Source organism: Helicoverpa armigera, chromosome 30, assembly GCF_030705265.1.
Source record: "Helicoverpa armigera isolate CAAS_96S chromosome 30, ASM3070526v1, whole genome shotgun sequence".
Taxonomy (NCBI): domain Eukaryota; kingdom Metazoa; phylum Arthropoda; class Insecta; order Lepidoptera; family Noctuidae; genus Helicoverpa; species Helicoverpa armigera.
Window position 1 is genome coordinate 4,476,831 of NC_087149.1, and position 12,001 is coordinate 4,488,831.

Here is a 12,001-nt window from a genome sequence, read left to right on the forward strand (position 1 = left end):
CAATAATAATATAAGGAGTGTGAAGGTATAAGTACAAGGTCAAATATTCCCTAGAAAGTAGTAATAGAATTGTTCTAGTTACTGCCTAAATGAAGTTATTTATTAAATACTAGCTGTTGCCCGCAACTTCGTCTGCGTGGGCAATATAGAATCGTCAAAATACTACTTATCCCGTAGGTGCATTCTTTCACGTGACAGTATAATTAGGATTAGCACTTAGCAGTCGCATAGATTCATTGATCAAGGTTGTGTTGTGGATGTGACCATTTATCTAAACAAAAGAAGTAAAGTTTGTGACGTTGTGAATATCTCTGGATCTAGTCAGCCAATTTGGAAAATTATTACGTATAGTGCGTAAGTAGTTTTCACAGGAAACAGCTATAATCTATGTCTATATGCTTTGAGTCTGACAAAGCTGTCATTTGTACATTTTCTGCAGCTGCTGTGACTAATCAGAAGCCAGAAAGTCTGTCAGTCTTACCATGGATAATGTCTTGTAATGTGACTGGATTGAAGAGATTAGATAGGTAGTCGCTCCAAGCAAAATATTGGTACTCGAACAGATTCGGCGACTGGAAGCCAACACCAACATAGTTGGGGAATAGCTGGATGGATGATGAAATGAGTCATCATCATCAGCAGGCGCATAGGGTAGGATAGTTTCACTTACTCACTATGGTAAGACTGACCCCACATTAGGCGTGCGCGATCCTCGGGCGTGTGAGTAGCGCGGGCGTCGCGAGCGCGCTGCGTGAACATCGCGTTTTGCTGCCCTGCGGCATGTGTGAAGAGTGCAAGCGACGCGCTCGAGGCGAGCACGCGGCGCTCGAGTTGCGTTCTTACCCCTTCGCCCGCTATCCCCGCCGCCCGCTAAACGCCTTAGCAGTTAAGGCGAGGAATTGGTCAACAATAATTTCATAACCAGCACGCGCATCTAAGGCGCCAAAAGGGGTCGGAGCGTCTGAGCGGGGCGAGGATAACAATACGCGCGCTAGCTTATAACTAAAAGTCGTAAGCGCGCTACAAATGCCGCAGGGCAGCAAAACGCGACGCTCAGGCAACGCGCTCGCGACTCACACGCCCGAGGATCGCGCACGCCTAAAGTGGTGGCCTAAGCCGGGACTCCACCGAAATGTTTGCATTAGTTCACGAATAGGCAAAATGTACGTATCTGAGAGAGTCCACTTCATGTGTTCGTACTTGAAACCTGCAGTTTTGCCAAGATTTTCAAAATGTACGCTCGCAATTTGTCATTTCTTGGTGGAGCCAGCAAATCAAAAGAAACATAAGTGTTGTATACTGTGCGTCACTACCGCACACTGGGAAAATTTCGCTCTTGCGGAGGACGTTTATATACCATATTTTGTGTCACACGTAAACAGGACGACAGTAAGTATCCACCGAAACACTTTCAAAGATCTGATGAACGAACAAATCAGACCTGACTTGGTCACCTGGGGCCAATCAGAGCTCTATGAAGCGATAATACGCTTTGGCTCCTACTGTTATTGTGGTTTCTGAAAATTTATTCACCTCATTCAACGATGAATGTAATTCTGATGGTACTATTAAGAACACTTGCTTAGCGCAGAAGCTGACGTTGGCAGGTCAACTCTTTTGACTTCTCGAATAGGATACCATTGGTTTTTGTGCAATGCACACCTGCAATGCATTCTGGATTAGGATAGGATATAGGTGGATAGGATTTGCAACAGAGAACAATTCTGTCTTTGTAATTGAATGATATCAAACGTAGTTTTATATAAAAGGTTTTTTTTTAGACTTGGCTCGGGTCTAACTGAGACTGTTCGTAATCGTGAACAGTGTATTAATTGCGATCGGAAGTTGAAAGTAAGCATGTCTCTGGTATGCGACGCGTATTTTGTACGTTTTCAGACGCGATAAGGCAGCTCCCATTTCTTATCTGCACTTTGTATCTGGGCTGGTTTTTAAAGCTACAGAAGCCTACATTATCTCACGCTTAGCAGCGCTTGCGAGAGATAGATCCTGATTTCTTCTAGGATTAAGTTTTCATATTTTGCATCAGAAAAAATAATACCTACTACTCACTCAAAGTAATTTGTTTAAGGCCACCACATTAGTGGAAGATAAGCTAAACTATGTTTATGAAAAAATCCTGATATAAACTCCATCTGTAACTTTAAATTATAATTAATTGTTCCACTAAAGTCATCATTTTTGACATAATGTTCAAAAAATAATTTAGATGGCACCGCTTTAAATTTGGCTGAGGTCTATTAATTTTCCTTTCATCAAGGTAATAATTATAGTTGGATTTTGATGTGGCACGGCAAACTGACAAACACTATTGAAATGTCTATCGAAAAATTACACTACGTGTTAAAATATGGTGAATTACGGAAAATACACAACTCCATCTATTGAAATAATAGTATATAAAGAATGTAAATGGTAATTCATTGTTATTTACCACCTCGCTTCTTGATGTATTTTATTTACCACAGATGGAGCTACTTTAACCTGTACTGTTTTGTCAAACAGATTGCGTGTCGTAATATTTTACATCTTGAATTCACTAAATTAATCATATCTTTTGATAGAGAGAACCGATTTCGATGAAACAAAGCCTAAGTAATACCCCAAGTTACGTAGAACTTTTGTATATAAGTATTGTCTGCATTAAATTCGTAGATTTTACGTGAATCCCGAACAAACAATCACTTTCTACAGATTTATTATATGTATAGATAGATTATTTTATTATGAGGTCAAGGCTACTTAAAGCGTTACATACTGGCTTTTGACTTCGACTTGTCTTGGATTTCAAATAATGATATAAAAATATAATACTATATATTTTATACATTCACCTGTATGCTACGGGTCTTCGTGAGCCCGTATTAATTCCTATAGCATCGTTAAATGGGCTATGTAACACTGAAAGATTTTTTCAAATCGGACCGATATTTCCCGAGATAAGCGCGTTCAAGAATCAAACTTCTTAAGTTTATAAAACTGGAATAGACATTATAAACATAATATTTGGATGTACAGATGATTATTACTCATTGACAAAAAAATACTGAACGAATTCTGTTGAAACTGTTCAGAAATATACAAAGACATACAAGCAATATTTTCATCCGTTTTTGCGTGTTTCTAAAGACGATAAAACCACAAAATACAGCTAGTTTTTACTACATATAAAATTATTTACACCCAGTATCGTAACCATACAATAGAGCTGTCAGCCGCTTAAAGCGATCTATGATAGCTTTAAAGCGCTTTATAGATTTATTGGGCTTTCCACAATATTTATTTTATAAGTTGACTATGAAATTGCTGAACCATCACGTTCACATCTTCATTCACGCGAAATTATTTTCTTGAAACTTTTCAGTAATATGGCGTATGTTATGTAGCTTCTTATCCAGATGCGGGAAGTAGTTTCTTCTCCAATTCTTACTAATATGGCAAATGAGAAAGTAAGTCTGTCTGTCGCGCTCTCACCACAGAACTACTGAACCGATTCAAGCGAGAATAATGAGAAAGGACTACGAAAAATCGTTCTCCCTGGACACCGGTTAAACTGCATACAATGGCTGGTATGTATAAAGTCAAAGGCATTTTTTTCATGTAGACCTAATACACGTTATTATGAAAAGTCAAGCTAATTGCACGGTTCCAAGGAGTTAGTCTCATGGAGAAGAACAGGCGAGAAAATCCATGGACCCAGGTATACAAATATATATTTGCAAACGAAGCACATTTCAATACCTATACCTAGGTATGCACAAAACTAATATCTTTACCTCTAAAAGGTTTATTTAACCGACCATTAAATTTTACTACAGAGAGCTCAGATTTACGATGTTTTCAGGCTAGCTTTCAGCAGGATACCTATTCAGGAGTTTCAGGGTTCCTTACTTGAAGGGTACGGAACCTATATACGAATCCTAGTCTAACCAAGGGGTATCGGGTTGCCCGGGTAACTAGGTTGAGGAGGTCAGATAGGCAGTCGCTTCTTGTAAAGCACTGGTACTCAGCTGAATCCGGTTAGACTGGAAGCCGACCCCAACATGATTGGGAAAAAGGCTCGGAGGATGGATGGTACTTGAAGGGTAAAACGGGACCTTATTACTGGAAATTCACTGTCCGTTTGTCACCAGGCTGTATCTCATGAACCGTGATAGATAGACAGATTATAACAGACTAGCAGTTTCCACGCGGTTTCACTCGTGTTTCAAGGAAATTACTGCCTGTACTGGGATAGAATATAGCCTATGTTACATGGGAAGAGAGTAGTTTTCTTATGGTGATTTTTTTTTTTCAAATCGTTCAAGTTGTTTCGGAGCCTATATACGTCAAACAAAGAAATAATCTAATATTTCCTTTTATAATAGATGATGATGCAAGAATAAATAATGCATTATTACTTACTACGAAATTAATTCTGTCTGTCCGTCGCTCTTTCGCGCGAAAATTACTGAACCGATTCAAATAAACCTTAGAACACAGATAGTTTAGAGCCTGATAAAGACAAAGGCTACTTTTTACCCGGTTGCGGGAAGTGGTTGCCCTGGAATAGCGTCAAACCGCAAAGTACAGGTAGTTATGTATAGCTGAAAGGTGAACCCATCAAAATATGTTTTAAAAGCCTCCACCGATAATAAAAACAACTTTTAATTATCAAAAACAAGATAAAAACAATAAAAACATTGCGTTTTTAGCTTTCATTTTATTAATATTATCATCAGACTAAGCGCTGAGAGCCAGTCAATGAACTTACCTTTATCAACCCAAAACCGACTCTAACTTCTACAGAATAAAGTTGAAATTCCAACCACAAGCTTGTAAACCAACTGCTAAATGAATATGTGCTTTAGCGTGTTAGTTATAAGGCGTAATATTGAATGAAGTAAAAGATTCTTTGTTGAGTTTGCAAAATGGCTCGACACGCGATTTTCAGATAGAGCATAAGTACCTTAGTGTTTTGAATCACGCATGTTTTCAGTTTGTAAATAAAATCTAATCAGTGTTACTACAAAAACAGTTAAACAGACGTTTAATGAGTGTTTAGAAAAAGTCCTATGATGGGGATGATGTCCTCCTAGCCAATTAATTATCGTCTACGGCGGCTGTTCTCATATAAGAAGATCAGCCAGCTGCGCAGGACATATTGTAGTGCACAAGCATTTGCTTGGACACATGTGCACTCACTATTCCTTCACTCTCATAGCCCGATGGGACGACAATCCGACACCACCGGAGAGAGATCACAAGCATTAAGAGAAGGACACTCTACGATGTATTTATCTTCATACTGATTCATGAGCCCAAATAAACTATCGGCCGACTAACAATTGGCAGTGTATGGGTATACAATGTCTAAAGACAAAAAATATACGTATACTTGAGAAGGTTTGACGTTAGCTGGCCAAAAAAACTACTTTGATATTTTGTATTTATTATGTAAAATACCCATATTACTATGATTGGAAACTATTAATTTAATGCCACGCATTGCATAACAGATGACATGAAAAATGGTAAATAATAGTTACCTATTTATTACAAAAATAAAAATATTTGAGGGTCCCGTATTATTTTTCACATTGATCATACATGATGTAGGAACTATGATGCACATTTCAAAAGGCTTTAAGATTATATTACGGATCCCCAAAATATTTATTATGAAATTCAAATTTAACTTTAGGTTGTCAGTTTTGCCGTGGCTACGGCGGTAAGCAGGTAAGAAAATAGTTATCAGTGCAATTTTAACTTGCGAGACCATCCTGCAGTGTTTTTAGATTCTTTTGTAGAAACATATTTGATCTCCTAATAAGCTCGTGTATAATGCATCGATCATAAGTGAATGGGTGACCATAATCATTACCAGTTCTTCCGTGTTTCAGAAGGCACGGTAAACTGTAGGTCTTGGCTGTCGTTTGGATGGCCAGAAAGTGTTAATCACTATAGCCAAGGCGTAGCGGGTTGCCCGGGAAACTGGGTTGAAGAGGTCAGATAGGCAGTCGCTCCTTGTAAAAGACTGATACTAAGCTTTATCCGGTGAGACTTGAAACCGCGCCAACATATTTGGGAAAAGGCTAGCCAGATGATGATTTAAATAAGATTCTAGACAGTTCTAGGAACAATTTATTTAAAAATACCTACTTCCATTTTTATTTCAGTATATTTTAAAATAAATATTCCACGAAAATACAGAGTGAGTTTTATCTTTAATTTTGATATTTCTCACAATCATATTCGTACATATTTTTCATAATTAACATTAAATTATCCAATTTCTGTTTTTATTCGTTTTTCTCGTGACCTATTTTCGTTGTTTTTTAAGTGGGAGTACTTAATTAAGTTTTCCTGTGAAATCGTATTCCATATTATTATAGGGTTTCTACCATCTGTAATATAAAATTTGATTACGGAAAAAAAAACAGCCAAATACGAGTCGGACCCCGGGCTGCGGGATTGTTCGCGCGAGTTACCGCGGCGCTGGTACATAAAGGGCTTAAGAAGGAACATGGTGGGTTTTAGTCAGTAAGAGTCTGACACTCACGCTTCACCCACAGCGGGAGGGATCATTTGATGATTTCCCATTAAAAAATGTAAGAGTTGAACTCGCGCGCGAACGGTCCCGGTCCCCTAAAAATATTAATTTTAGTCTAGTTTTCAGTATTTTTTGTTAGAGCGGCAACAGAAATACATCATCTGTGAAAATTTCAGCTGTCTAGCTATCATGGTTCATGAGATACAGCCTAGTGACAGACGGGCGGACGGATAGCAAAGTCTTTGTAATAGGGTCCCGTTTTGGCCTTAGGTTTGGAACCTTAGAAACTGTAAAAATCAAGGATATTATTTGTTCATATTTAGCAGACGGGTAGTCAGAAGCCTGTAACTCTGAGTGCAAGTAACACCGCATAATAAAACTAGTTAAATATTAATATTCATCGGTTTCTAGAGTGGAAGCTACCCTCATCTGCATAGGAAAGGAAAGTCTATGACATCATTATATAAGACTAGCTTCTGCCAGCGGTTTCACCCGCATCCCGTGGAAACCTCTGCACGAACCCGGATAAAAAGTAGCCTATAGCCTTCCTCGATAAATGGGCTATCTAACACTGAACGAATTTTTCAAATCGGACCAGTAGTTCCTGAGGTTAGCGCGTTCAAACAAACAAACTCTTCAGCTTTATAATATTAGTATAGATGTTACTGGTCCTATAGGCTACTTTTTATCCCGGTACGGGAAGTAGTTCCCACGGGATGCGGGTGAAACCGCTGGCAGAAGCTAGTAGGATATATTTTATCCCGGTATGTGGAGTAGTCTTCACGGGACGCGGGTGAAACCGCGGGAAATCGGCTAGTTTAGAGAATAAAAATGATAAAATATTGATAATATTATTCCGCTCAGGTACTTAGTGTTGTGTTTTGCATAACTTAAAATATGCAAAGTAACTCGTCTAGTGAATTTATTATATTTTTTGTAGGTACTTAATATTTCAATGTATATTATATATTTTTTATTCTATTGTAGGTATAAGCTGCTGCCTTTTATACGTAGTTTTACTAACTACTTTCTGCATCCGGATAAAAAGCGAATAGGATTTCTCTATAAATAAGTTATTTAATACTGAAGAAAGTTTCCAAGTCGTTGTTATTAAGATTTGCTCGTTCAAACAAACAAAATTCATCTTTATAATATACTAGCTGCTTTTCCGCGGTTTGCACGCATCCCCTGGGAACTACTGCCCATACCGGGATTAAATATAGCCTAAGTATACACGGGAATATTGTAGCTTTCCCCCAGTGAAAGGATTTTTCAAATCAGTTCAGTAGTTTCGTAGAAAAACAAACAAAAAATACTTATATAAGTATCAATATATACATACATAACATAGTTCATACATATGTAGATTATAATAGTTAAGTATATTTGGTCCTACTTTTTTAATATGATTTAAAATGCCTTATTTTTATTTTTTACAGATAAAACATGCCTCCTTTTGAAAAATCTGACGTGCTTACCACGGATGTCAAGGAACATGTTTCAATGGATGAGCCAACGAAAGCAGCGCCATGGAAACACGAATATATAGTACAGAATATAGTGTTTTTTCTATATTGCTATATAGCTGGAGTATATGGAGTTTATATGTGTTTTACAACCGCAAAATGGTGGTCTGTCGTCTATAGTAAGTATTTTTTTTTCTACAAAACAATATAAAAAGGCTCTTTTTTCAATCTTTTCCTAAATCTGAAAAATACAATGCTGAAAATCGCATCAAAGTCGGTTCGGCCAAACGTGAAATAATGGCGCCCATACATGCATACATACATACATACATATATGTAAACTGGGTCCTCCTTTTTTGAAGTCGGTTAAAACTGCCTTCACACTTTACAAACTTTTAATCACAGTTTCAAGTTCCCAATTTCGCATTAAAAAAAAACTAGTTTTTCCCAGGGTTCCACCCGCATCCCGAGTCGGTCTTGAAATACGCTTCCTAAATTTTTGAAAATTGGTCTGCCAATACAATAATGATTAAGGAAAAAGAGATCAGATATGCAGCCGCTCCTTATAAAGCACTGGTACTCAGTTGCATCCAGTAAGACTGGAAGCCGATCTCAACATAATTGGGAAAAGGCTAGTCATACGATGTATCCAAAAATAATGTAAAAGCTTTTAATTCCACAAACTTACTAACGCATAAATTATTATTTTCAGTGTTTGTAGTATTCGTCACAGGGACAATCGGAATTATAGCCGGGGCCCACCGGCTCTGGGCCCACAAGGCTTTTAAAGTAAAGAAACCGCTGGAAATCTTCCTTATGCTGTGCCACTGTTTGGCTTATCAGAGGTAACTGTATTATTTTAACACGCTTATATTTGCTTTACTTGTAACTATGTATGTAAGAAAGTCTTAGAATCTTAATTTGACCCACTTCCCGGTCTTCGATTAGGATGAAGTTTAGCACAAGCTCTGAGTTCTGGTGACACTACATGACTAGCGTGTTTTTTTTTTGTATTTTTTTCAACGATTTTTTTATTATTTCCTTATAGCTGGCATAAACTGTTAACCAACTATTGAATCAACTATAGTTTAGTCTGCAGTGTGTGCTCGTAAGCTAGCTTTTTCTGCGGTTTCACCCGCATCCTGGGAGAATTTCTGTTTGTACCCTGACAAAATATAGCCTATATAATACACGGGAATAGTGTAGCTTTTGAACAATGAAAGAGTCATTCAAACCGGTTTAGTAATTTATGTACAAAGAAACTTTTTTTGTTTATAGAACTTCTGTATACTATTGTATATTTTTTGCAATGTTTTTGTATGTATGACTAAATCATTGTTCACATATTTTTAACAGGACGCTAGTAACCTGGGTAAGAGACCACAGGCTCCACCACAAGTACAGCGACACAGACGCCGACCCACACAACTCGAGTCGAGGCTTCTTCTTCTCACACATCGGCTGGTTGCTCGTGAAGAACCACCCAGAAGTCGAGAAGAGAAAAGGCTTGGTTGATATGAGCGATGTGTATGCGAATCCTGTGCTGATGTACCAGAAAAGGTTGGTAGTTTTTGTTGAAGCTAGCTTTTGGTTGTGATTTTATACGTTTTGTGGGGACTACTTAGCTCACCTGGATGAAAGGTTCTGTTAGAGGTTCCAGTCGAGTTTTATGGGAACTACTACGCCTCATCATCCTCCGAGCCTTTTCCCAACCATGTTGGGGTCGGCTTCCAGTCTAACCGGATACAGCTGAGTACAAGCGCTTTACAAGAAGCGACTGCCTATCTGACCTCCTCAACCCAGTTACCCGGGCAACCCGATACCCCTTAGTTAGACTGGCGTCAGACTTACTGGCTTCTTACTACCCGTAGCGACTGCCAAGGATGTTCAATGACAGCCGGGACCTATAGTTTAACGTGGGAACTACAAATAAAAAGTACCTATAGCCTTCCTTGATATATGAACTATGTAACTCTGAAAGAATTTTCCAAATCGGATCAGTTGTTGCTGAGATTAGTGAATTCAAACAAACAAACTCTTGAGTCTTGTAATATTGGAATAGATGAGAAAGTAAGCCTGTGTATTCTTACTTCTAAAATTAGCTATGTAAACTAATATAGAGAAGCTTTACATGAAGTGAATCCCGCTACACGAAGTAAGTACCTAATATTGTAAGACAACAAGGCTCATATGTCAGTTTCTTTTTACGTCTCCCTCGATGGTCTAGTAGTCGCATAGCGTGACTGCTATGCACAGGTTCTGGGTTCGAGTCCCGGGCCGTAACCGCTTAGTGAGTTTTAGTAAACGTTCACAAAGCAGCCCGGAATCTTTAAGTTGGTGGTGGTGATATATACGAATAGCAGAGAGTAGGCAAATGTCGGTCCTGTGCCTGACTTCTCTCTCCTTTCGTGTCGGATTGTCGTCCCATCGCGCTATGAGAGTGAAGGAATAGTGAGTGCACCTGTGTCTGTACAAATGCTTGTGCGCTTTTATATATTATGTCCTTTACAACTGACTGATCTCCTTAGAAAAAATTGTTTCGACCCCTACATTATATCGTTTTCTTTCTTTTTTCAGAAACGCAAAATGGCTGCTACCACTAATCAGCTTTGGGGTACCAGTCGGCATACATTATATGTTAGGCGAATCCTTCTCAGTTTGCTGGCACCTAAACATACTAAGATACATGCTGGACAGCAATCTCACCTTTTTAACGAACAGCCTAGCCCATTCGTGGGGTTATCGACCTTATGACAAGACCATGGTAGCATGTCAGAACTTCCCACTTTTGCTAGCAACCATGGGTGATGGTTTTCACAACTTTCATCATGCTTTTCCATGGGATTATAGAGGGGCGGAGTTAGGTAATGGCTGTATTAATCATGTGACGAAATTTATTGATTTTTGTGCGTCTAAAGGGTGGGCTTATGATCTGAAGGTGGCTTCGGAAAGTGTAATAAGAAATAGGATGAAGAGGACTGGTGATGGTACTGACTTATGGGGCAAAAAATTGGTGGAGTTTTGATGTTTTTTTTTTATTTGTTATGTACTTTTTTTCCTAGTAATTCTACCATGGAATGTTAATAGAAGGTTTTTTAACGTAATTGATTTTAACTTTAATAATTTTTTAAACTTAAATTTTTAAATTTAAATTGATTAAACTTTTATACTAACATTTGGATTGATTTATTATTAAACTGTCATGAAGTTTTGTTGTTTTTTTTGTTTTACCTTTAAAATACTTGATAGTAAATAGATAAACACGATTATTTATTATGTCATAACGGTATAAATGGAAAATATACCATATTTATGTTTTTTTGGTTAATACTTAAATCTCATACATACGTAGAAACAAACAGACTAAAAAAACGCCCAAGTTAATGCACACAAACGGCTTAGTCAGGAATCAAACCCACAACCACCAGCTTGGCAGGCAGATACATTTAACTACAACGACTACTCTATTTGATCACCAATAACGATACTGCATATCTTGCATCCAAAATGGAAAACGACATAAATATAAAAAGAAAATACGGGCTCGTGATATTTATGAGTACCAAATACGTGGATATCCACAGTGGTAATTGATCTATCTCCTACATACGTATTATCATACACACACAGTCATAACTATCTATGACACAATCACGCACACACACAAACAACTAAAATCTACTACTACATACATACAAGTACATACATGTATATTCCATAGACATGTAAGCAAGCGTAAAATAATTTACCCTTTTCCGTAAAGATTTAGGCACGCGTGCGAATTATCAAAAGGAATATAATCAAAGGTTTCCCTTATAATGTTCATTGAATAAAGTCTATGGGCTTATAATGTGTGAGCATGAGACCTTGTTTAATTTGATAAATAGAGGTATCTATAATAATATGTGTATAAGTAAAATGTGTTCCACGTCAGAGGCCGTCAGGCGGATTGGAGAAAACTCTGACACTAGGGCTTGTTAGGTGA

At 37.9% G+C, this 12,001-nt stretch overlaps 1 protein-coding gene across 1 annotated transcript; it reads left to right on the forward strand.

The window, feature by feature from the left end:
• The first annotated feature begins 7,992 nt into the window (after positions 1-7,992).
• LOC110382125 (acyl-CoA Delta(11) desaturase) lies at positions 7,993-11,227 on the forward strand. The gene is made up of 4 exons (XM_064042975.1): positions 7,993-8,195; positions 8,729-8,861; positions 9,373-9,576; positions 10,594-11,227. Exons 1-4 carry the CDS (start codon positions 7,997-7,999, stop codon positions 11,039-11,041), a joined length of 984 nt encoding a protein of 327 aa, XP_063899045.1. The 5' UTR covers positions 7,993-7,996; the 3' UTR covers positions 11,042-11,227.
• Positions 11,228-12,001: the final 774 nt, after the last annotated feature.

Excerpts from the sequence above, each read along its gene's own strand:
- LOC110382125 (XM_064042975.1), top strand. The coding sequence starts at position 7,997 with ATGCCTCCTTTTGAAAAATCTGACGTGCTTACCACGGATGTCAAGGAA. Across the intron at positions 8,196-8,728 it reads ATGGTGGTCTGTCGTCTATA|TGTTTGTAGTATTCGTCACA; the intron begins GTAAGTATTTTT and ends TATTATTTTCAG. Across the intron at positions 9,577-10,593 it reads GTGCTGATGTACCAGAAAAG|AAACGCAAAATGGCTGCTAC; the intron begins GTTGGTAGTTTT and ends TTCTTTTTTCAG.